Source organism: Pecten maximus, chromosome 18 (assembly GCF_902652985.1).
Source record: "Pecten maximus chromosome 18, xPecMax1.1, whole genome shotgun sequence".
NCBI lineage: Eukaryota > Metazoa > Mollusca > Bivalvia > Pectinida > Pectinidae > Pecten > Pecten maximus.
Window position 1 is genome coordinate 15,324,231 of NC_047032.1, and position 26,726 is coordinate 15,350,956.

Below are 26,726 nucleotides of genomic sequence, written 5' to 3' on the forward strand. Positions count from 1 at the left end.
TGACTATTATTGAAGTATTTATTGTCCTACACTTGCCATACCACAATGCAGTGGTATGATAGCAATATGTAGCCTAAAGATAAACATCTACACTATTTTGTAAGTAAAATATCTTAACAGATAACATTTGTACCAGTACATTTACACTTGTATATACAGAGATTAAACATCATGATCTTAACAAGTAAACAAATTCTCATCCTTGATACCACAAGGGTTATATTCATTTTCACTTTATCCACTCCTGGAATATGTTGTGGCAAAATGGAAGGGACATCACTAGCTATTTGATTGGCATAAGGAAAAAAATACATGACCAATCGCTAAGATGGTGGAATTATTTTTAAGATCACAAAAGAGTGACATCCACACATTTAAATCCGTTCAAAGGTTTGGTGACCCAAGATTCGTTGATTTACAGCAAAGGATCAAACTAACCATTTTGTTATATCCAGGTGGCAGTGACCGAGCCAGCTATTTTACTATGACCATGCCATAACATGTTCCAGAGGTACAGAGTTTGAAAGTAATCGTAACCCCTGGAGTACCAAGGAGTATTGAGGATAATAAAAGTCTAAAACAACATAATTATATCACAGGTCAATAGGGAAACTGCTTGACTCCTATCAATAAGTGTGACTTTTAATTTCTGAATATCTGTACTAATGCCCCAAAACAGAAAATTGTTGAGAAGCACTGCATTAATGATAAAACTTTCCTGAAAATAAGAGAATTCTATATAGCTACCATGACTTAATTTACAACTGGTGAGGGAGGACATTATGTAGAAACTATTTTTTTCTAATTTAAACTACAATGTATCAAGTTCAAACAAATATACATATATGGACCGTGGGTTGGGAATTCGGGCCAAGTCTCTACGATATAGATTGTACAAGTTCCATTCTAGCATTACAACATTTAGAAGATAAACTACTTTCATTGCATAGGATATTTGAAGTAATTATGGCATATTACTTGCAATGAAAAATGGACGGTTTAATGTTGGAAATCATCAGGCAATAACCACATATACAGTAAACATTTTGCTGCCTAAGAATGCATTTCAAATAAATCTGATGATATCATAAAAAAACAATTTAGAAGCATTATAAAGTTCATAACTCTCATATTCTCATAAGAAAGTGAGGACCATAAAACAAATATCAAACTCACTCCCTTCAAACCTTAAAGATAAATTAAATATTGGGTATACCCTTGGCAAAATGTTACTTAAAAAATTTAATGTAAAGCTTCAATTTAAGAAACTAGGCGCAAGTATTTCTGTAACTTGCAGGGGATTAACTGTGAGTGTATATTGTACAACTTACACAAAATTGTGATCATTTTACTCCATAGAGAGAAATTCAACCACTTTTGTTTAAACTTCTTGACACACTTGACATACCTGCCTCCTATCAGCCCCCCCTCCCCGCCCCCTAGACCACAGACAAGAAATTTCTAAAAATTGTAACACCGAACATGACCTTAACCAAACAACTCTGAACTCGAATCTGTCCCAGATATAAATGTCCTTTGTAATTGTGTGAAGTTTGATCACAATCCTTCCAGGAATGAAGCCACTGGTGTCAAGTCTGTGTACGGGTTGACAGGTACAAGTCTCCCTCCTCACAACACTTTTAATTTCAACTTGCATTGTATCTAACACCAATTCCAATAAATATTGAATTTTGTTTATATAGAACAAGAATAATTTATGTAGAACACATAGCACTTTCAATGTTTGGTGTTGTGAAAGTTTTTCTCATTCATATGTTTATGATAAACTTAAATTGCACTTAATTACTTTTTTTTCAGAAATTGATCACAGCATATAAAAAGGTCCTAGATGTAGAAAAGTAGGCTGAACTCCTTTAGTAATGTTTCTCAAATAGACAGCAGATTTTCACAAGTCATTAGCGAGATTCCTCCAATAAATAGAAAATGGCATTATGTCATCTCCTAACAGCATTAATAGGTTCCTCAACAGCACAGACTCTCCCTGATAGTAAGTGTAGATTCATCAGTAAGCTGAAAACGGAAAAAACGAAAATTAGCAAACCAATCCCCAACAAAGAAGAGTTCTATTTTTTTCTAACTTAGAGTAATGTCCCTTTTACTGCAGCAAATCAAGAGTTCACCCCCAAAAGTGAACATAGCCCCTAATAGTTAAATATGATACAAAATATATCTAGTGTCTTTTAAATAATATTGGAATTTGGACCCAGAACCTTCTGATTACTTATACCATGACTTCCTGTGTGTTGCCCGCACAAGCCAAAATAATGTTTTTTTAATTCAAAATCTTTAGATAGCCCGCCATGGTGTAATGTACTGTACTCTGGTTATCTACTAGGTAATTAAGTACAAGTTTGCTGAGTGTGTTAAGCTCTCACAGTTGTGACCTGTATTGTCTTGACAACTGAACAGTGTTAATAAATGTATTTCTAGATATAATAGTGAGTTGTTTTTACTTGATGTGTCCACACACAGGTAAATATACCATTCATATTTCGGCCTTAAATAGCAATGTCGGCACCTTACAGTCACCAGTGAAACATAAAAAGGTAACTGGATTTGACAAGTATCATATAGCCTGCATTTGTACATGTTTTTTGGAAAACATTTTGTCAGGTAGCCCCAGCAGAAGGCATTTTTTTAATGTTTTAAATCATATAGGCAATATACAGGAAATTATACTGTACACTGTAAAGCAGAGGGCTTATCCATTACCGTACCATTCATGATAGTTGCTGCTAGAGACTTTTCTGCAACATCGCTTTGAATAATTTCAAAATATAGGGACCTGCACTCAATCTATTTAAAATTAGATTGGCATTATCCTCTCTGTAAACACTGTATGTACAGATGTAGCAAAATAATCTAGTATTTGGTCAATAGACTGAAGATTATAGTTAGAGATCAGTGAGGTTAAACAACATTTTATATGTTTTAATTAGCACAAAAATGGTTGGTACTGTACTTATAGGGGCCGGTACAGTACACATATAATGTCATACTTTACACTCACCTCTAGGTTTACCTCTTTCGACAGATTTTCCTGAAAATAATTTCAAAAAAATGTTTTCATTATGAATTAAAACAAGAGGCCCATAGACCTTAATGGTCACCTGAGACTTAAACATATAACTATCTTCTATGTAATTTACAATGTATTTCTAAACAGTTCATAAATAAATACACGTGGTAGTATAGTTTTGCCCTCATAATTCTAAACATTTTAAATCAAGATATGATTTCCCTTACATGAACAGTATTGATTATTTTAACATAAACCCCTGTACTAAATACCCTACTTTGAGGTATTTTGGATGTGGTTATAATTTTATTTGTTTGGTGCCTGGGGTGAATGAACCAAAATTAAACACACCAAAATTTCACGAAAAAAAGAGTCAGAACAATATCCGGATAACAGCAAATGTCTTTCCGTTTATTTACAACATACTCATTACAAGCTTCCGCGATCTGTGTTGATGTGTGTTGGACTTTTTTTTGATAAAAATGTGTCAATAAAGCTATGTTTTCATCTAAATGTGTCATAAAATTCATTCACATCGTTTTCATATTGATTGTTGTATTAGCTGTGTTCAAGGACAAGTCGCGTCTCGATCGATCGATTAACTGTACAAAGCAAAGACTGTTTTCCTGTGCAACCAGGTGAGACGAAACACAAAAGACTTTCGTAGCGTAATGAACAAACATCAATTACATAACTACAGGTAAGTGCCAAAATTTAACACATATGATGGTAAACGCCAAAATTTGAGGCACCAATATTTAACCACCCTATTTTGAGCAAAAAACGCCAAATTTTGGCGATGCAAAAATATCCCAAAGTATGGTATACAATAGCCATAATGAAGTAACATGAGAATATATCTAAAGAGAAAACATGGTACTTTAATGCAGATACAATGTACAGTATTTCTGATTTAATTTGCCTTTTAAGCAAATGTTTCCAACTTTCTTACTGTATTTCGATTTTTAGATCATATTCCATAAATCTAACAAGCATGCTGGGTATTGCTAAAGCATACATGTCTGCTACCAGCCCCCGCTAAAAATAGTAACAGTGACCTTGACCCAAATATCCTGAAACTCAAACTTGAACTGTAGCTACTCATACTGAAGTTACATATGTATTGACTTTCAACAACATACCTAAAGCATGGCTGAGAAAAGTGTGAAAAACTGAGTGGACAGACTGACAAACGGACGGACAGACAGACAGACAGACAGACAGACAGAGAGGACACCTATATTCCCTCTAGTTTCACCGGTAGGACACTAATAGAGTTTATCACATGTTGTTGATCCATTTACCTGTTGTAGACCAGTCCAGTATACTAGCATCAGACTCGTACTTGGGGAGAGCCCAGCCTCCTCGATCAGATTTAATTGAACCCCCTACAACACTGTCCGGTCCAGCATCCTTCTAAAAATAGACAGCGGTTGGGATTAATATAAACACAGGCAATCAGAACTGAGCTCCAGTTAAACACTGTTTCTAACCTGTTGGTGGAGACTGTGTTTGTAAGGTCTGTCACCCCATGAACAGCCTGGGTAATTCTAAGGTTAAGTCTCTTGTAGTAACTGGTGGCTACCTCACTGAACATACCAGAGGCCAGTGTCATGTCATCTAGAGCAATTTGGGTAAAGTGTCTTGCCAAAGTATGCCACAGTGACAAAAAGACTGAACCATTTCTTGACTTCCTTGGTATGTATTGATGACATATTGAAAATAATTAGGAGTAATCATTCTCTGTAAGAAAGCAGTGTGTGAAGTTTGAGTTTGATTGGTCCATCTGAACTTACATTATTGAGTTTGATTGGTCCATCAGAACTTACATTATTGAGTTTGATTGGTCCATCTGAACTTACATTATTGAGTTTGATTGGTCCATCTGAACTTACATTATTGAGTTTGATTGGTCCATCAGAACTTACATTATTGCCTGAAAATGGTGAAGTAGACAGATGGGGAAATAATAAGGTATTAGAACTAAAATCTGTTTATCCATTCTGGAAGGGAAGACTTTTAAAGATCCTTTGCATTTGGGGCCTACCCCTCTGTCCCACAGGATGAAGGTTACAACTGTTAATATAAAATATTCAGTTACCTTTTGGTTTTGGTTTGGTTTGTTTTTGTTTAACGTCCTATTAACAGCCAGGGTCATTTAAGGACGTACCAGGTTTTGAAGGTGGAGGAAAGACGGAGTACCCAGAGAAAAAGTACCGGCCTACGGTCAGTACCTGGCAACTGCCCCACGTAGGTTTTGAACTCGCAACCCAGAGGTGGAGGGCTAGTGATAAAGTGTCAGGACACCTTAACCACTCGGCCACCCTTTCAAATTTTGAAAAAAAAGCCCACTGTTTCAGAACAATAGAACAGTAGACTTTTAAATGAAATGTTGGCAGACAGATGTTATGTGGCTTAAGCTACTCACTCTTTCAGCAGGTGAACTTATTAAGTATGCATTATATTAGTGCAATAAGTGTTTACCTCCCTTTCCCTTCCTGGGGTCCAAGTTTTGCCTGCCTGTAAGAAGGAGTCGGCACTTTCCATTGACTGAGAAGCATAGGCTTTGGAAGGTACAGATGATGTAAATCTGAAGATAACAAGGGACAAGTTTTTTGTATTAAAGATAAAATAAGGGAATCTTTTGTTGACAAATCACCAATTTAATCAGAGAAAATCAGAGAATATATTGTTGACAAATCACCAATTTAATCAGGGAGTTTATTGTTGACAGATCACAGATCTTTTCTTTTTTTTTGTTGAATTTGTGTTAAAATTCCCTTACTGTGTTTAGTTCTTATGGTGTAACCATGACAGCACAGCAAAAGTTAAAATTAATTTAATCTGTATATATCCATACCCTTTAATCCTTCAAGGTGTTATGGCTCCAATTAAGCAATTATGATCAGCTTAAATAAAGACTACTTGTTATGTTTTTGTATATACAATATTGAAAGCTAGACACTTTACACAATTACCATATGCTCCAAAAGTTTGAGATTCTCTTTATCTTTTAAATATAATGGTGAATAAATAATAAAGAAATTCTGTCATGCTCTGCTTATCATTGGTACACTTTGTATACATGTAAGTTTCATCTATAAAGCTAAATAGAATTAATTATGTAGTTCTCATGACAATTTTTTGTAAAAAAAAAAAAAAGATGAGGAAGTTAATTCTTATCATTTTATTAGTGAAAAAACAGATCAGAGCATTTTTTTTTTTTTTTTTTTCAAACAAATCATTATCCATTTTCATATAAACTGCTTCAAAATGTGGGAAACTTTGATTCATCATTGGTTCTTTGTCTTTTTCACATTTTAATGGACATCCATTTAATGACGCTGTTACAGTACATAAAATGTTATTATTTTTTATTTGCTTGTGTTATTGTGATATATATCTATATACAGTATACAGGTATATTTCATGCATTTTTGTGACAAGAAGTGTACATGCTGTCGACGGTGTAGCATGTATATTTCTATGAAACATTACCTGTCTGCGGATTTTGATGACTTTGAACGGGACGGCTCTGGCAGAGTTTTAGATGCTTTGGGGATAAAAGATTCACCTAGAAAACAAAAAGAATTAAAGTTCATACTTCACCAAATATGTTTTATTTCCGCAAATACACTGGACTAACATTTAAGAAATGAAAGTCTGTGGCGTAGCTACAATGTAGGCAAAAAATATATGGATGCTCTCTGTGTGTTTTTTTGGGGGGGGGGGGGGGGGACGGATTGTGGATGCTTTTAAATACAAGCATAAATGGTATCCATGCAAGCTGCCTCTCAATATAAAATACACCCCCCCCCCCCCCCCCCCCCTTGATCTCACTAAAATCCATTAATAACTAGCATAGCATAGGTTCTTACCATCAGAATCCACTACATTCCACACCGGTCTTCTCTGGAAGCAAAAACAAAAAAATGTCTTAATACATATATTCAAAGAAAAATACTGTGAACCCCATATTAATTTCAATTTTTAATACAACATCAGTACATTTAACGAAAGCTGTTCTATTTATGGGTCAAATTTCCAACTTTGGGATAAAGCAGTATTTTTGAAGTAGAAGTATTTTATACAACACTATATGATACTAACAACTAACAAGTTTGAAGTTTATTTTTTTTTTATATGATGTTTATACATTCAAAGAAACACTTTGAAGTATACCCCATCTCTAAAACACAGTATATTTTACAGAATATTTATTACTGAAACAATATTTATATACAAATATTCAGTTTTAATTTCATTAGATTGAAAAATTTTCTATAGAAAATGAGACAATATTTTCAACAAAACCCAAGGAAGGCATATTAGTGATCTTTACTCTGACTTTAGTTTTTGTGGGGCTTTTTGTTCATTTTATTGCTTTCACTGCCGGTATTTCAATGTCCTATGTTGAGCATTTCTTCAACATCATTTGAAATCTCTCAATATATGTATATCAAATTTTAAAACCAACATTTCGCTGAACTAGAATACTAGTTATAAAGTATCCACTTTCATCGTTGTTTTCTCTCAGCTAATGAACACTTACAGGGCCAGTGACTTGGGAAACACTTTCAAATTCGTCGTCGACATCACTATCACCAGGTGAGTCACGATACCCTGACATACCTACAACAAATACAGCAATCATACATTGTAATACCATAAAATACCATAATACATCACTGTTAAAATCAATACAACATTACTGGTATAATTAAGTAATTGTAATTATATGTACAAATTGTCAACAATCCTAATTCAATGCCGCTATAGGTCGCTAATATTTACATATAGAGGATAATTTATGGTTTTCCATTTAGCAACGTATATCCATACATTGTATTTCTCTATGACAAAATATCTCAATATTTTTCATGACGGATATACTTCTAACATGTTGCCTAGTTGTTGGATTCTCTATACAATGTATATCCTTAATTAATGGGAAGTTAACTTTCCAAAAGTGGTACAGTTTTTGGTCTCTCTACCACTACAGAAATAAGATATTTTCTAGGTCTGTGTTAGAACGTAGAGTTGAAAAAGCAGTAGAAGTCTCCAAGGAGAATATGCAAATGAGCTTCATGGTAAGACCTTACCTGTAGGAGGTCGTTCATCGTCTGAGTCATAATATCGTTCCTTATTATCTTCATAAAGTGTGTCTAAAAAATAAATAAATAATTAAAAAACAATTAAGAACAATTACTTATACATACCAATTGTCTTTATTTTGAGTTTATATAGAAATATTGATCATTGGAGTATTAATTTCTATATAGTGATGTAGGTTCCAGGTGTCAGTTATGTAAAGTAAGTCTTGGGAAGCTCTGATTGTTTTTTTTATTACTAATTTTGCAATTTTACTTATTATAGTTATTATGTGTTCATATTATGAATAATTATACTAAGCCATACAAAACAAAACTTTGATAGCCCTGCATCATACCCTTCTTTTAGTTTAATATTTGAAAGAAAGTTAAACATTTTAAGTTTGAGACCATGCACGGTGGCCATACAGATTTCCTATGAACATTGTTTTGAACATCATGTTTTCCTTATTAATTTATGTTTAAACTTATATTTCCATACATTTATACCTATAATTGATAAAAATTCATATGATCCGTAATCAAACTAAACCAAACATAAAACAAGAATTTGATGGGCCCTGTTTCATACAATTCTTTTGATTTCATAAATCGAAGAAATCAAAAGTAAAATGATTCGTCTTAAGTTTAAGACAATGCATGAAGTCCTGCATTTTCATAATTCAAAATGATGCAAAAAACAATAACAATACTTGGCCATAGTACTTAGGGAAATGCCATGCTTGTTTACAATATGCTGTGTTAAGAGTTCAAATGATGGCTAATACTTTTTAAAGAAAAATAAGCACCTCTTCAGGACTAAGAAAGGAATATTCAAACCAAATCTGATTGTAATTTGTACTCCCTAAATAAATCATAATTTTATACATGTTACATCATCTGTTTATTTACTATAACAATTGTTTAAGAATTGGAACTGAGCTATAGATACTACAGTACATGAAAATTGATTATACACAAAGTATCACAATACTTTAACAATATTTTTTCCTAGGGTTCAAAATTTATTTTTCACAAAATTGATTATCATGAAAACAGTTAATGGTGAAAATATTAATCAAGTGCAATTAATATCACACAATACATATCAGCAAGAAATTCAGGATTCTCTATTGTAGTACTGTGAACACGTAACGAGTAGCTTGCACCATTGTTTAGCCCCAGATGACTTTCACATTGTTGATGGGCCGTTAAGAAAATTTTGAACTACCTAGATAATTTACCAACTAGCTCAGCTTGCAGACTTTATTAATCAACTATTCAGCATATTTTTTTTTTTGCGATATAAAAATGAATCCTACATATCTAGCAGGAAGTGAAGATCACATACTTTCTTAATAGCCAAGACAAAATCAGGAACAATATGTGTAGAATTTCAAATCTTATTTTGGTTGGAAACGGATAAGCGAAATAACCAAAATCAATAAATACAAAAGCTATATATACATGTAGTAACAAACACAAAAACAATATTTCTGTACAACAGCACTACTAATTTTCAATTATTTTTCCTATAGAAATCTTAAGTTAAGGAGCATTGAAGAAACCAGGGCTAGAACATCAAAAATTCTAAATAATTTTAAACAAGGAGAAAAGTGAGAGCAACTGAACTACATACCTGCTACAAAGCTGTCTGCGGGCTGAGGCCCAGTGTACAGACTGAAATATACACAGATAGCAAACCAAAGGTCAGTAGAGGTCAGAGGTCAATTAACCTTTGTGCATGCCATAAGGTCAAATATCAAAGGTCATGATTGGTCTAGCTGCAGAAACTGGGAATCATAGCTCATTTTCCAAACAATTTAAATTAATTAGATTTTTGACATTTTTTTGACAGCTTTATACAATTAATTTTGCAATATACATATAGCTTGCATATGTATAAAACTGTAAACTTGGTATTTGTACAAATCTAAGGATACAATACCAAAGGGATATTTTTCATTTTTCATTTTTTTTGAAAAGTAAAGACGAACATCAACACAGGTGCATTTGTAGATAAATCGCTGAAGTTTTAACAGTCTTTATACCACAGCTACATGGTCACCCACAAAATACTAAAACCATAATTGTTTTATCAAAAGGACTACAATTCCTGCAGCTATTAATATGTCCAATGAATGTTTAGTAATTAGATTAGTTGTGATTTGGGTAGCATTACCTGGTGACTAACTGAACAGGTGCTTTTCTAACACTGAACAAAAGGTTATCTAATGAAGATCCGAGTAACATAAGATATAGATGTAGTTCCAAAAATATTTCTTTATTTTAAACACTTACAAGAGGCCCATGGGGCCTGCATCGCTCACCTGGTTGGATTAGGCCAAATGTCAAAATAATGTTCATATTCACTTTGTTCTATTTGTTAATCTCTAACAATGCTATATATGGTTATAGTGTGGTAATTCGAACTGCTTTCAGATTAATTTAGTCCAGACTCTCTAAGGTCTGAAAGACCTCAAGAATTGCTTTTAGAACATGCATTCATCACTTTATGACAAGTAGCGATTCAAAGGAATTACCTCTATTTCACCTATTGGGCCCCGCTCCTTTGGCCCCTCGGGGGGTCAGAGTCACCATTTATGCAAAATCTGTTCCCCTTCCCCCAAGGATGTTTCTGACCAAATTGGGTTCAAATCCATTCATAACTTTATGACTAGTAGCGATTTAAAGGAATTACCTCTATTTCACCTATTGGGCCCCGCCCCTTTGGCCCCTCGGGGGTCAGAGTCACCATTTATGCAAAATCTGTTCCCCTTCCCCCAAGGATGTTTCTGACCAACTTGGGTTCAAATCCATTCATAACTTTATGACTAGTAGCGATTTAAAGGAATTACCTCTATTTCCCCTTTTGGGCCCCGCCCTTTTGGCCCCTCGGGGGTCAGAGTCACCATTTATGCAAAATCTGTTCCCCTTCCCCCAAGGATGTTTCTGACCAAATTGGGTTCAAATCCATTCAAATCTGTATGACTAGTAGTAATTTAAAGGAATTACCTCTATTTCCCCTATTGGGACCACCCTTTTGGCCCCTTTTGAGTCAGAGTCACCATTTATGCAAAATCTGTTCCCTTTCCCCCAAGGATGTTTCTGACCAACTTGGGTTCAAATCCATTCAAATCTTTATGACTAGTAGCGATTCAAAGGAATTACCTCTATTTCACCTATTGGGCCCCGCCCCTTTGGCCCCTCGGGGGTCGGAGTCACCATTTATGCGAAATCTGTTCCCCTTCCCCCAAGGATGTTTCTGACCAAATTGGATTCAAATCCATTCAAATCTGTATGACTAGTAGTAATTTAAAGGAATTACCTCTATTTCCCCTTTTGGGCCCCGCCCCTTTGCACCCTTTGGGGTCAGAGTCACCATTTATGCAAAATCTGTTCTTCTTCCCCCTAGGATGTTTCTGACCAAATTGGGTTCAAATCCATTCATAACTTTATGACTAGTAGCGATTTAAAAGAATTACCACTATTTCCCCTATTGGGCCCCGCCCCTTTGGCCCCTTTGGGGTCAGAGTCACCATTTATGCAAAATCTGTTCCCCTTCCCCCAAGGATGTTTCTGACCAAATTGGGTTCAAATCCATTCATAACTTTATGACAAGTAGCGATTTAAAGGAATTACCTCTATTTCCCCTATTGGGCCCCGCCCCTTTGGCCCCTCCGTGGTCAGAGCTACCATTTATGCAAAATCTGTTCCCCTTCCCCAAAGGATGTTTCTGACCAAATTGGGCTCAAATCCATTCATAACTTTATGACTAGTAGCGATTTAAAGGAATAACCCCTATTTCCCCTATTGGGCCCTGCCCTTTTGGCCCCTCCGGGGTCAGAGCTACCATTTATGCAAAATCTGTTCCCCTTCCCCCAAGGATGTTTCTGACCAAATTGGGTTCAAATCCATTCATAACTTTATGACAAGTAGCGATTTAAAGGAATTACCACTATTTCCCCTATTGGGCCCCGCCCCTTTGGCCCCTCCGGGGTCAGAGCTACCATTTATGCAAAATCTGTTCCCCTTCCCCCAAGGATGTTTCTGACCAAATTGGGTTCAAATCCATTCATAACTTTATGACTAGTAGCGATTTAAAGGAATTACCCCTATTTCCCCTATTGGGCCCCGCCCCTTTGGCCCCTCGGGGGTCGGAGTCACCATTTATGCAAAATCTGTTCCCCTTCTGCCAAGGATGTTTCTGGCCAAATTTGGTCAAAATCCAATATGAACTTTTTGACTAGTAGCGATTTGAAGCAAATGTTGACGGACGGACGGACGGACGGACGGACGACGGACGACGGACGCTGCGCCATGACATAAGCTCACCGGACCTTCGGTCCAGGTGAGCTAATAACCTGGAAAAATTTGGAAAAAAATCAAGCATTTGATATTATAGTTTTACCTACATTTTCATAATATCTAAAAATGTACTAGCTAGTATGACGAAAACTACCAGCTGTGGGCATAAATCTAGTAACTGTAGAACTTTATCATATAAATGGTGAATCGTCATTTTATTTTTTTGTTCGTTTGGTGGGTTTATGGTCCGGTAACATTGTTAGCGAGATATCTTTTAATAACTGGAAATTTAAAGTCTGTCCTATTTTTTCCAGTCTTAGCTGCAAAACTTCAGTATCATAAAATATTAACCACGAAGACAGTGTATAAATTCAGTACGATTTCAGAATTAATGATATAAATGATGAGGACAACTAAATAACAATCACGACAGCCATTAGTGCAAATACACTCTTAAAGATTTTTTCAGAGTTGAATTTCCAGGGTATTTAATGAAATCCTTTTAACTTAAATACATGTATTATCAATAATTCTATCAATAACATGTAAATTCAACACTGTGCCTTTCTTTAAAAAAAAAATAAAAAAAATGTCATTTTAATTTCCAATTTTTTTTTAAATACAAATTTCAGCTGATTAATGGATAAAAACAATCTAAACTTCTTCATGTTATCATATATAACTTGAAAATTCAAATCAAATTTATGAAATTAAACAAAAATAAATAAAAGTGTGTTGCTGGTTAAAATAAATAAAATAAACCTGGGAACAAGACATTAATTGAAGTTGCTGTGAACACAGTTAGTGACAGAGAAACAAAAAATACAGAAACAAAGAGTATATCGATATCATTGCATTTAGTCACTCACCAGTATTGGAAAACCTGATACATAACAACAATTACTAAAAACATCAAATAATTTTATATCAAACTTTTAGTTAATATTTTTCTACACATTTTTGTTCTTTAATGATTTAGAAGAAAATAAATTATATATCAAGAAGAGCACAATTATTTTTCAATGCTATTTCAGAAATGAATACATGTATATGAGAATTTAGGATGAGGCAATTTTCTGGAATCAGCAAAGCCACCTCTTTGTTGTCATTTTTTTCTCGCTGAGGCATTCTCTATCAAAATGTCATTGTTTTCTCTCTGAGGCATTCTCTATCAAAATGTCATTTTTTTCTCTCTGAGGCATTCTCTATCAAAATGTCATTGTTTTCTCTCTGAGGCATTCTCTATCAAAATGTCATTGTTTTCTCTCTGAGGCATTCTCTATCAAAATATCATTGTTTTCTCTCTGAGGCATTCTCTATCAAAATGTCATTGTTTTCTCTCTGAGGCATTCTCTATCAAAATATCATTGTTTTCTCTCTGAAGCATTCTCTATCAAAATGTCATTGTTTTCTCTCTGAGGCATTCTCTATCAAAATGTCATTGTTTTCTCTCTGAAGCATTCTCTATCAAAATGTCATTGTTTTCTCTCTGAAGCATTCTCTATCAAAATGTCATTGTTTTCTCTCTGAAGCATTCTCTATCAAAATATCATTGTTTTCTCTCTGAAGCATTCTCTATCAAAATGTCATTGTTTTCTCTCTGAGGCATTCTCTATCAAAATGTCATTTTTTTCTCGCTGAGGCATTCTCTATCAAAATGTCATTTTTTTCTCGCTGAGGCATTCTCTATCAAAATGTCATTTTTTTCTCTCTGAGGCATTCTCTATCAAAATGTCATTCTTTTCTCTCTGAGGCATTCTCTATCAAAATGTCTTTTTTTTTTACCTGCAATGTCATGTATTACATCATATACTGTTATTTATATGTTCGTATGGGTTAAGTTTTCTTTGTTGTACCAAAAGCTTACAAAAATAGCATTTCATACTTAATGATGTCATAACATCTGACGTGGAGTGTATTGTCTTCGCAGTGAGAGTTTACACAGTGAGAGTTTACACAGTGAGAGTTTACACAGTGAGAGTTTACACAGTGAGAGTAAGTACTGTAGAAAATTCAGAATTACAAATCGAACACAATGTACCGTACTTTGGTGTATTCTTTAATTTGTAGATATACATATGTACAATGTATACACCAGTGCTTTCTGGCACAGATCTTCTGTGTTCAAACTGCTAATTAACTACAAGTCTATTTGCCCAGATTGTAAACTGACTGCCTGTATAATTTTATCTATGCAAGTTTTACCTTTCTATTTTTGGCAATTTCATTCAATTCTCGACCAGATACCAGAAAATATAACCCAGGAAAATAAGAACTTTTACATTACATGTTTCTTACTATTCATGGCCAATCCAACCCATATACATTTGTACAGTATCTGAAATAGCATTGATCAGAAATTATCAAATATTTTAATGAATAGAACAAAAAAAAAAAAAATAAAAATAATTCTTCATGCCACATAATTTTCTTATTTCCACAATGAGCCATATTCTGCTAAAAATAACAGAGGAAAAAAAATACTCACTTAATATTTAGTTTGACATTGGCTTCTTGCTGACGTTCCTTCATGATCTGAAATCGGAAAATTAAAATATCTTTATTTGAAATACATGTACATTTGTGAGTGATTTTCTAAAAACAGTTGTGACCTAATTTGACAATGAAGTGAGTGACTTCCTCCAATCTAAAATATAATCTTTCGATATTATCGTACCTTGTTTTGAATGAGATTCATTAGTTTAGTTAGAATGGACACCAAGTAGCCCTAAGTTTTCTCATATGTTAGATTATCTCCCCTAGTCTGAATCCTAGAATCAGACATACAGGTATGCTAGAAACTCAAATTATAAAGCTGGATTTTATTGATAATTTTTATATATTAGAGACAGGGGCGAGTCTACAAGTTTGGTATATAAATGTGATTTGGAAAGATTTTTATCTCAGAAACACAAACAGAAATTGTCACTTGTTTATATCTAAAATTGCTGTTTTCAATTAGTTGTTTGTGTTTATCTGTTAGATAGCTATCCCTATTTCATTAACATAGCTTCCTTAACTTAAGGAGATTAAAATCCTCCATTGAAAAGCATTATAGAATTTTAAAACATTTCCTTGATATGGATTTTTTCCTGAAATCCAATAATGCTTTCCTACTGGTATGGAAAAAAAATTTAAAGTTAAAGAATTTCCTTAAGTTAAGGAATGTAGATGAAACCAGGGTAGACCAGTAGACCATAATCCTAAATATTTTGTACAGATTTTTAAAATCTAAAATACAGTTGTAATATTGTACTTTGTATAAAGTACTGTAGAACTTACACGACTAAGTTTGTACCCTGTCTTGGATACATGGCGAGCACCTTCTTTGCGCAGTTCTTCGCCATCCTCTGGAAAAAAAACACACAAAATTAATATAGGAGGAAGGGAGAGGTTTTACGACTTGTCCTATACAGTTTTGTACTGAAAGGAAATGCAGGTCTTCAAACAATTGTTTTAAAAAGCAAGTCTTGTAGAATTCTGATGTATTGAGTATTTTTGAGCATTTGAACTGTAGTTCTTTTATGAACAGGGCACAGTTGTTCAAAGGGTGATTAGCTTAATTAATCAGTTTATTGATAAAAATCTCATTTCACCCTTACTTTAAATCCCTAGTGTGTGTATTCCTAAATATAGGCAAGTAGGAAAAGACTGACTAGTGTTATAGTCTCATTATATTTTTTCAAGTTAGTTTTATCAGAAACGATTTTATCAAGATGTTTAAATTGTTGTTAACTGCGATTATCACCTTTAGAACGACTGGGCACTAATAATTTAGAAATTCTCCACCCTGGCCAAGGTAATATAAAGCCTTATACAGTATCTACTGCATATATTGACAAGGAAAAAATTCCTGGTTATTATATAGAGGTTACACCACGAGTGGTTGTTGGATATGGAATTTATTTCACACGAGTAAGTTATTTTTTAAAAGTTACAAAAGACACGAGCTTTAGCGAGTGTTTTTTGCAACTTTTAAAAAATAACTTACGAGTGGGAAATAAATTCCATATCCAACAATTTCGAGTCGTGTGACCTGTTTCTACCACAATAATATCGGCTTGAATCAAAGGGAAACGTGGCCAAGTATAATTTCGCATATGCAAATAAAGTGTACCGGTGACATCCGGGACCCGGAGATGTGACGTCATTAGATTATTGATGACGTCAATAACAATTGCAGCTTGGGTCAAAGTTCACCGTGTTAGCCAATCAAAATGCGTACAGAGTTTATACCACGCGTGGTATAAACAGATTGTTAATCAACAGCTGTAATGATTAACTGATGGTCTGAGAGTTGATTAACATGGCGTATTGTGGTAGAAAAAAGCATTACGCAATATACAATGCAATTATTATTATTGCCCAATACATGGATTTACCTCCAAGTACTCATGGAATAACAATTTCTTATATATTTACTGGTAATTTAATTTCCTCAATTTAATCAGAACAAGACCTGCTTGCAATAATTACAGATTTTCGTTATTGACCTGCTGCAGCTTGGAAAATAACCACAACTTAATTACCTAATAATTCAATGGCGTCATCCTGTTCTCCGTCCATTTCCGTCTCCTCTCCGTAGCCAGAGTCGTCTTTAGATTCAGTGATCATTTGTTCTAGTTCCTTCCGATGTGACTTGGCATCAATACGACGGCCTCTTACACGACTATTACTGAAACATACACAAACCAGCCTCTATACAAGTACAACTAGACAACTTACCTCAGGCTATTCTAGAATTATCTGTGTGGAGAGGTAGGAGGCACTTGTGTTAGATTTAAAGGGTGGTGAAGGTAAAGCCCCATTTTTCTAGCTTTCCTTTTACTAAATATATAGAGGATATTGAATGGTTTCCCGTTTAATATAATATATATTTCACGAGTATGACAGAATATATATATTTTCACTAGTTCGAAGCACGAGTGGATAATATCGAAATGTTTTGTCATACGAGTGAAATGTATGTTATATTTAATGGGGAAACCATTCAATTTTCTTTTTATTGCATTTCATAAACTGAAAAACAAAGTTAAAAACACCGAAAAATTAATAGTGACAAAAAGTGCAGGAATCAGTAATGATGTCATCTCTTTGTGACGTTACTCCACGTGAGAGAGTCTGTGCATGAAAAGCTAGCGTCAAGTGAGTATTTTCTCAAAAACTAGTCTGAAAATTTCAGAAATACAGCAAAACAACCAATTTACCTATCTCCGCTTCGATTGAAAAATCAGCAAGTTTTAACGATGTGAATACAAAGGTTCGCTCTGATTGATCATGACTGATGATCATGACCATATACATTAAATCTAATCAGGGTGGAATTTGTGTAAAATTTATCAGGTGTAGAATTTGTGTAACATTTATCAGGTGTAGAATTTGTGTAACATTTATCAGGTGTAGAATTTGTGTAACATTTATCAGGTGTAGAATTTGTGTAACATTTATCAGGTGTAGAATTTGTGTAACATTTATCAAGTGTAGAATTTGTGTAACATTTATCAAGTGTAGAATTTGTGTAACATTTATCAGAAATAACATTTATCAGGTGTCCAGTTTTGTATAAAATTTCCACTTCTGTCATGTCAAACATGAATTCATTAACACTGGCAGTTTCATTGTTGTTAAGACAACACAAAATAGACAACTTTAGTTAAAATACTGGACTTCTACTTGTTAATATGGGAAGCCTAAAAACTTGTACAATAAAGATATGTTAATAGCTTGAAATCATGGAAGAACATACCAGGTACACAGTACCCACAAAAACTTCATGTTGTACAGCATTTTGTAAATATGAATTAAATCTGTAAAAGTGTATTTTTGTGGGATAATGAGATGTCTTGTACATATGCTTTTCAGTATGTATGGATGGCATTGAATGTAAAACATATCCTTTACCTCTCTACACCTAAATGAAGTCTAGAAAATGAGGAAGAGCTTGGAGAGTGTTCAGGCCTTTTTCTAGGGGCTTTTTGGGGTCGTTAATGGGCCCCATTCCCAATTGAAATTATTTCATATTTAGGCCAAATTCCCAAAATTTGCAGTTTACTCCTGAAAAAATCTTTCCCAATTCACCAATTTCCTTCCGGAAATGAGACAAAAAGGCCTTTTCCCAAACCAGTGAGAAAAAGTGCTGGTGTTACAAAAACACATTCAACTACATTTGATATGTACATGTATGACCTTAATTCAACATATTTAATATACATCTACGTCTATGATGTTCAACTATGAATCAGATCTGGTTCACCACAACCCAATTTTAGCAAAACAAATTACATATTGTACCTGGCGATCTTCACTGTTCCTTCAGTGGTACTTGGCCCCTTTTCATTCATTATTTCCCCGGCTAGTGGATCATCGCCGTCATTCCTATGTGTTCGTGGCCCTCTGTAGTTGCTGGAGTGATACTGTACATTATCGTCATCCTACAGAAGATAATGTTTTTATACACAATAAAACTTTGAGGTGTTTAAACTTGAATCAAATGCAGTAGATTATTTCAGTGTTTCAATATTCTGCAATGGGATGAAACATCATTCATCCCTCAGACTGTCTGCATGCTGTTTGGACAAAACTGCATCCTGACTATTTGACAGCTGACATCGCACATTTGCCTCATTGCCAAATAATGAATAATTATCCAGGCTTATTCATTTCTACTACTCTTTGCTCGACAAAGAAAAGGTGTGGTTTTGAAAGCTTGCAAATACAGTTTTCTATTGCGGTTGATGTAAAAGATAAACATCTTTCCAAACAAGCAAGAGTTCAGATAACTGAAAATGTTGATACATATGTCAATCATTATATAACTGTATTAACCTCTATTCACCTGAGTTGTATATCAATAGATGCCAATTAGTCACATGTCAGTTTTCTCCACTCTGATTGGACAACGCATTCGGCATTCTTTACTGTACTAAACTCTATTTGGCTGATATGAGTTGAATATTGAAAGGTGCCAAATAGTCACAGGTCAGTTTTCTGCATTCTGATCATGATTGGACAATGCATTCAGCATTTTTAACTGTACTAAACTCTATTTGGCTGACATGAACTGCATATTGAAAGGTGCCAAATAGTCACAGGTCAGTTTTCTGCATTCTGATCATGATTGGACAATGCATTCGGCATTTTTTACTGTACTAAACTCTATTTGGCTGACATGAACTGAACATAGTAAGGTGTCAATAAATTAGTCACATGTCAGTTTTCTCCACTCTGATTGGACAGTGAATTCCTGGTTAGCTAACAATGACAATTTCATTCCTTATAACTCATTGTTATCGCTAAAAAAGGCTGTGTCTTACTGTAACAGCTCCTTCTCTAAACAATTACATTACATAATGTCTGTTATGTTATACCATATTAAAATAAAACAAAAAGGTACCAAATCATACTTACCAATCCAGTTGTAGCCCAAGCTTTTCCGAGGTCTGTCGGAGAAGGATCAGTTTTCTTTTTTTGTTTGGAACTACCAGACTTCCCCGGTGTTTCCTCAAACAAATCATCAAATGCGGAAAATCCAACTTTGTTATCCGAGTTCCATCCAGGAGGCTTCTGTTTTCTCCCTGTGAACAAATCAGAAAAAATGACAACTTTTAATTATATAATCTTTGTTGATGTTAACCATTAATGTCTGATAACTGTAACTAATTCTAAGGCTTTTGTATATTTGTATCAATATGAAGAAAAAAGATCACCTCATCAATATCATGTGAATCATAAGTAATTAAGATAGATTGCAATAACATGTAGCTGTTTCTAATTCTATCGAAAATTTTGAAAGTATATAATATGAATTACAATTTTGTAACAATTATTTATAAATTCTGAAGTTCCTTAATAAATAACTCTTTGGCAAATTTGACACTGTCCCCAGGGTTTCCATCCCGAATTGGTAGACTTGACAAGCTTAAATGTTCAAGCTATGAGTGGGAATTTGAACAACAACTTCACAAAACCTAACATTTCCATACAGTGTATACCCTAAATGTACAAACTCTGTTAAAATACCTCACATAATCCAATTTTATGTACATTTTGTATAAATTGGCATGCTGTAAATTTTCTCTAATAAATCATAATGCTATTTGGAAAGATAATCAACTCATGATCATAGACAAACTGTCAGGCCAGTAAAAGCTTGGATCGGTCACATAACATGGGGTAATGAAATGTTACATTTGTGAGTTTCCATGCGGTGAGTACTAATACCATACATGAATATAACATATATACCTGTATTGTATTATACATCTATGTAGACTATAGCAGTATGTCTGCTGTTTGGGCAAAATAATATATTGGTTAATTATGTCCTGTTAAATATCTAACATGTCCTTCACCAGTCTAAATACATGTATATCAGCTTAGTGTTAATTTAGCCCTTCACAATCTATATGGAATTTGGTATACCAACATTCACCACCATGATTTTAATACAAAGGCGATAAATAAATTGTGACCTGCATATCCTGATAAAGTGTACTTTTTTTTACAACTGAATATAACTTTCATATCTTGTGAATGACTAAATGTAAATAGTCTGTAGTGTGTTACATGCTATAAATTACAAGAAGCCAGCTGTTAATGAATTAGTATATAATGCATGTAACACTTATGACATATGTTTGGATAAAAACACGACAAATCTAAACCCTACATCACTATTCTGTAAATTGGATCATGCAGTGTAAAGAGAACATTCCATGATACAAATGTTGAAATGGACAGTGTACCAGGTAGGGATCAGACTAGATACCTCGGGTATCCATTTGTTCTGTATCTCTACGGAGTTATCCTAACCTCACTTGTCTGCATGCAAATCTAGATTCACAGTAACATCCACAGGGATATTTTGCTGACGGTTGCACCAGTAGGAGAGAGGGGAGATAAAGCCATCCTTCACCATACATGATAAGCATACAGAGCCATGCTGATATTGATAAATGTAACCTGGGCTAATAGGAAGTAACCAACAAAACATCATCAAGGGGAGACAACTCCGCACCACGACCTGGGGAGGAGCTCGAGGGGGACCTTGGAGAAGATTGAGGTCGAAGGTTCGCCGACTGAGGGCGAAGAGTTGTAGATGGAGAGCGGAGATTCTGTGACTGAGGTCGGCAGCTTTGTGTTGAATGTGGTCGAAGGTTTGAATCGGACAGTAGATATTTTGGTACATGTTTACCAGCTGTAAGGAACATCTCTTTCAATGTACACCATTTATAGTAGTTATCCCGCAATAAACTAAGGGGACGTACACATAACCACTGAATCAAAATTAAGGGCCAAACCTTTATACAGGACAATGATATAACATATGTTGGCATATTTACTGAACTGCAATATTCTTTTAATGATTTAATATAAACTCAACTGTTGAATATGCACATCAATTTTCCTGTAGACAATTCATATATGTGGGAGTAGAAATCTGTAGATATTAATGTATTCAAACTATCGTATTTGACCTAATAAGGGCACCTGCCCTAATAAGGGCTCGGACCTCCCCTACCTTTTTTCAAGGAAATAAATCTTTGACTGAGTGTCAAAATGGTGTTCAAAAGTAATAATTCATGTGAAATGTTTTGCTACTTTATGTGTTCAATTTTTTTCAACAAATTAAGTAACTGGAACACAAGTTTTTTGCCACATTTTGTCTATTCCTACAGATGCTTAATATATGATAATGAATAGATATCTTCATCTGGAATATTTTTATGACTGAATATTTTACCGTTTCCACAGCCTTGGGTATTCTGCTATAAGGTATAGTCTGTTTCATAAAACTTCAGAATAACTAATCTTAATAAGGGCGCCCCCACTGTCAATTACCCGTGCCCTGCACCCTTATTAGGTCAAATACGGTATTAGTATAATTTAGTGCTATCATATCTCAGCACTAGTCAATATTTTACTTCTGACACACAGGAAAACAGAGAATAAACTATTGTATCTGTTATTCATTAATTGTAAATCAGATCACTTATTTTCTCATACATATGAAGACTTTCCTTAGAACTTATAAAAAAGTCTTATTCCATATAGAGAAAACACTTAAAGCACTCATAGCAAAATAAGGTACCATCAGTAAATTATATCTGGTTCCACATAAAATCACAAATATCACCAGGTCTATCAAAATAAGGTCCTACATCTGAACTTTATAAAAATAAGATCCCATATCCTACCTCGCTCTACCAAAATATGACTTCATATTCAACCTATATGAAAATCAGATTTCATGTCCAACCTTAGCTCTATCAAAATAGAACCCCATATCCAACCTCTATCAAAATAAGATCTCATATTCGACCTCTATCAAAATAGAATCCAATATCTCAAGGTCATCTGTCAAAATAAGACCTCATATCTTGCCTCCATGAAAATATGATGCCTTAATTAAAAATGCTATCACAATATTTTACTGTTTTTATTGATACGAGAACCTCATATCTTCCTACTGTCCATTCGTATCCTCCCAGTCCTATCACCCAGTAAATCTTACCAGGTTTTATAGGCTCCTCATGCTCTACCTCCTTGGCTTTAAGTTTTTTGCTATGTGCCTGCCAAGGCCTCTCATATGCTCTATTAGATACATCTGTAGAGAGAGAAGAAATATAATTTTAAAACTTTATTTAAATACATGATTCACAAACAGATGGATTTTCACACAGTTTGATTACAGACAATTTCTGATATGAATTGCTGACACACAGATTCTCACATGAATTGGTTACAAACAAATTATCACATGAATTTTTTACCCAGATTCTTACATAAGATTAAAATCTTTTGGAATTATTGATAGTTTTTACATCTGTATGTGTACTCGAAATTATTTATTTACTTACAGAATTTTGAAGCCCAGAGTATTAGATACAAAATATACTATACATGTACTTTAAACCACAAATTTTGACGTCCAGACATGTACACAAATATTTGACACTAAATATATACATTGTATACTATATACCTACAAATGTACCCACAGATTTGAAAGTCTGAGTTTGGCACAGAATATACAATTATAATACATACCCACAGATTTTGAAGCCCAAGCTTGAGTTGCTGCTTTCCTTGTCATTTCTGGACTTTTGCTACGTTGGACTATTAGGAAATTGTATAATAATGTATAATATCATATGATATCTATGATGTACATACTAAGAATAAAGAAGCAAACATATAACCACCTATATATCTACATGTACAACAAATGTGCAAACATTGAGAATTTACAACATAGCAATTTGACAATTTAATGACATAAACATATGTTGTATATTTTCAGTTTTACTATATTACTGACTGTATACTTACAATAGATCATTATCTTTAATTAGATGTACATGTATGTGGACATATGACCTTAATGCATTCAAATTTGCAGACAAGAGGAATAGTTAGTCTAGGGAAGTGAAAGTGATATTTATTACTGGTAATCATGAAAACATAAAAAATACAATATGTAAAGAATAGTGTGTGAAATGATCAAATAGCATTGTGTTTTTACTATTTTCATTTAAATTGTAAAATTATGCAACTTCCAAAATCATTTTCATTCATTCATTCATTCATTCATTCATTCATTTTCAGTCTTTATTTATTAATTTTGCCATTGGCTATTTTGGCCTTACCGCTAATAGAAACAAGGGATTTGTAAAACAGATATGTACATGTACATGTACTTGGTTATATGAAACAGCTATCTTAAAACCTGGGCAAGAGCAATGAATAACCCTATATTTTTGTGCGTACAAAAATTGCTTCTGCCATTTTCAAGGAATTATATGTCAACCATAGATATAAAAGATCCTTCCTCTATAATCTTTAGTAAATTCAAAGCTAAAATCGAAGAAAAAAAAATTCCTGCTTGACTAGCTAGTAGCTAAATTCTAAACAGAATTGAATTTTGAGGTTACAGATTTTCAGGTAAACTGATAATATTTGAATTTTTTGGCAGATATGATCACTGTTTATCTTTAGGGCTATTCCAGAATTACCTGTGTGGGAGAAGTGTGCGGCAAATTTGATGGGTGGTGGTGGTAACACCCTATTTTCTAATACTGTATTCCTTATCCTTAAATTGATTTACATTTTATGGGTAGTGGGGGCAAAGCCCCATTTCCTAGTATATGAAATATTAAATGTATTCCGTCGTTATATTAAATAATAATGTTTTAATATTTGATGGGATTGTAACAATGTTTGAAAAAAAACACCTCCAACCCCTCCTACATAGACAATTTTGGAACAGCCCTTATGTGATATATACAAAAAGTTATGAATTACATACTTATTCTTTCTGGAGAACTTCTTCTGACCCCAGCCAGTTTCAAATCCTGAAACAAAAGAAAGTATGTTTTTATAAATAGATTACATTAACAGTAAAATATAAGGAATTAATAACAATGGAACCAAATATTTCTTATTTTACGAAAAAATACAAAAACGAAACTTTGATATCTTTCAATGGTGAAAAATTTCACTCTTGGTAGATTTAAAACAATATAAAATACAAACACAGCACTGGTTCTGAGAATCAGTTTCATAATTGATCATTGAATGCACATATCTCATTGATAATTAACTGTTATTTGTTTCATTGGTTATTCTAATGCCTTAAAGAACCTTGGACATTATATATCATTATATTCAACAAGAAACAATAACATATCTTGAATATCAAATCAATTGACTATTGGTAAATATTGATTTTTGATAATTCTAAAGCAAAATTTTGAACCACTTTGAAAATCAGTATAATAAAGCAAAAATTTCTTAAGATTAACAGGATTGATACATATTTCTGCTAATTGTGAAGTGTTAATTTAAAATCCTGAATTTGGCTCATCTTTAAATATATCAGGGTTGCCACCTCTCACGTCCTCAGTGGGAGGCTCATATTATTGAAAGTTTTCTCCCACAGAAAACTCTCTCATTCGACACGAGACAAAATATCATGTTATTCAAAAGTTTTACTGTAAACAAATTTAATTATAACTTACTGTAGGTATATCCATCCCTGCCTTTTTGTACAAGACTTTTATAATGTAGATAAGCGGTTTATCTGGTTGGTCATGTAGAACTTTATTCATTAGGTCCTGAAAAAAAACCAAGCATCATCAATATTTCTGTTCTATTGCAATTTTTCATTATTAGTTACGACCCATATGATAAAGTTTAATGTACGATATATATATATATTTAATTTACTTTCATGATGACAAAAAAAGAAAAAGTATCTTCAATTTATGGTTGTGGATATACAAATGTGGTATAAAACTGGTTTGGAGACAGGTCCAAGCTTAAGGGGAGGGTTCATTCCATTATACAATAGGGGTGGATAGGAGGACAGAGTAGCAGTAAGAATATATCAGTTTTATTTACCTTAAGATGAAAAGAATTTCCCTTAAGGACAAGTATTTTGCATTATGTCTGCACTTATTTTTTTCACTTTTAAAAAGTGAAATTCTTTTTGTTTTTTAAGGGAAGTTAACATTTATTTGCATTATGTTTTATTTCACTTAAGTGAAAAAAATATCCCCTTAAAAGGAAATGGGATTTAATGTTAAAACAGATTGCCATACGCATCAGTTAAATTTTGTTTTCAAAACGAACTTAAACTAATTAATGAGGTATTTAAAATGGCAAAGTTCCACTAAAGTTTGACATTAGTCAAAATATAAACAAAAAAGCACAGTCCTCAACCACTTGGAGGAGAAAGGCAAAAAAAAAAAAGTCAGGTGTGCAAATTTACGTGCTGTGCGAAATTAATCTGTAGGGTTCTGATGTTAATCTACGAAGTAATTCATCAGAAAATTCGGACTAGGCCGGGCCTTGCTCTACTTCATTACAGTACAGGTTTAATTTAATTTGGAGCCTGGAACTATTGATTTGCTTACATATAAAAGTATTCGTCTGGGAATAGAAACTTCATTCAGAAGTACCCCACATCTTCATTATACATCAATATCAGTGTATTTACAACATTTGTCAGAGTTAGTACTTAAAAGTACGAGATATTTTGTAAACAAATGCAAGTCAAAACATGCCGACTTGTTGGCATTTTTCTTTCCGCACATATTCCTGTAAACAGGATTGCTAAAATCTTAATACACATAAATCTAATGAAAATAACCTCAAAAAGTGAGCTAAGGCGATGTCTCTCCATGTAATGTTGCATTTTCTGCGGTGTGCCCATGCTTCTGGATCTGTCAACCTGCTAGGAAAAACTTGTTTTGGAATCCAGCGGGCCGGAAATACATAATTAGCGC

General features: G+C 33.8%; 1 protein-coding gene across 3 annotated transcripts; it reads right to left on the reverse strand.

The window, feature by feature from the left end:
- LOC117316532 (uncharacterized protein C8orf34-like) lies at window positions 1–26,726 on the reverse strand. 3 transcript variants are annotated; one of them, XM_033871166.1, is made up of 19 exons: window positions 26,591–26,726; window positions 25,458–25,553; window positions 24,746–24,791; window positions 23,488–23,556; window positions 22,952–23,044; window positions 19,846–20,012; window positions 18,730–18,869; window positions 16,968–17,113; window positions 15,721–15,788; window positions 14,927–14,973; window positions 9,770–9,810; window positions 8,143–8,205; window positions 7,593–7,672; window positions 6,919–6,952; window positions 6,539–6,614; window positions 5,525–5,630; window positions 4,345–4,456; window positions 3,032–3,061; window positions 1–2,031 (listed from the first exon to the last, which is right to left on the reverse strand). In XM_033871166.1, exons 1-19 carry the CDS (start codon window positions 26,651–26,653, stop codon window positions 2,024–2,026), a joined length of 1,485 nt encoding a protein of 494 aa, XP_033727057.1. In that variant the 5' UTR covers window positions 26,654–26,726; the 3' UTR covers window positions 1–2,023. The 3 variants fall into 3 exon arrangements, with proteins under 3 accessions (XP_033727057.1, XP_033727058.1, XP_033727059.1); XM_033871167.1 differs by lacking the exon at window positions 9,770–9,810 and adding an exon at window positions 13,308–13,321; XM_033871168.1 differs by lacking the exons at window positions 23,488–23,556; window positions 24,746–24,791; window positions 25,458–25,553; window positions 26,591–26,726 and adding an exon at window positions 21,400–21,634.

What these genes read in the sequence shown, in the direction of transcription:
- LOC117316532 (XM_033871166.1), bottom strand. Translation starts at nt 26,653, where the DNA reads ATGGGCACACCGCAGAAAATGCAACATTACATGGAGAGACATCGCCTT. An exon ending in AAGTTCTCCAGAAAGAATAA is followed by an intron (nt 23,557 to 24,745) that starts GTATGTAATTCA and finishes ATTTCCTAATAG; the next exon opens with TCCAACGTAGCAAAAGTCCA. An exon ending in CAGGGTACAAACTTAGTCGT is followed by an intron (nt 14,974 to 15,720) that starts GTAAGTTCTACA and finishes TTCCGATTTCAG; the next exon opens with ATCATGAAGGAACGTCAGCA.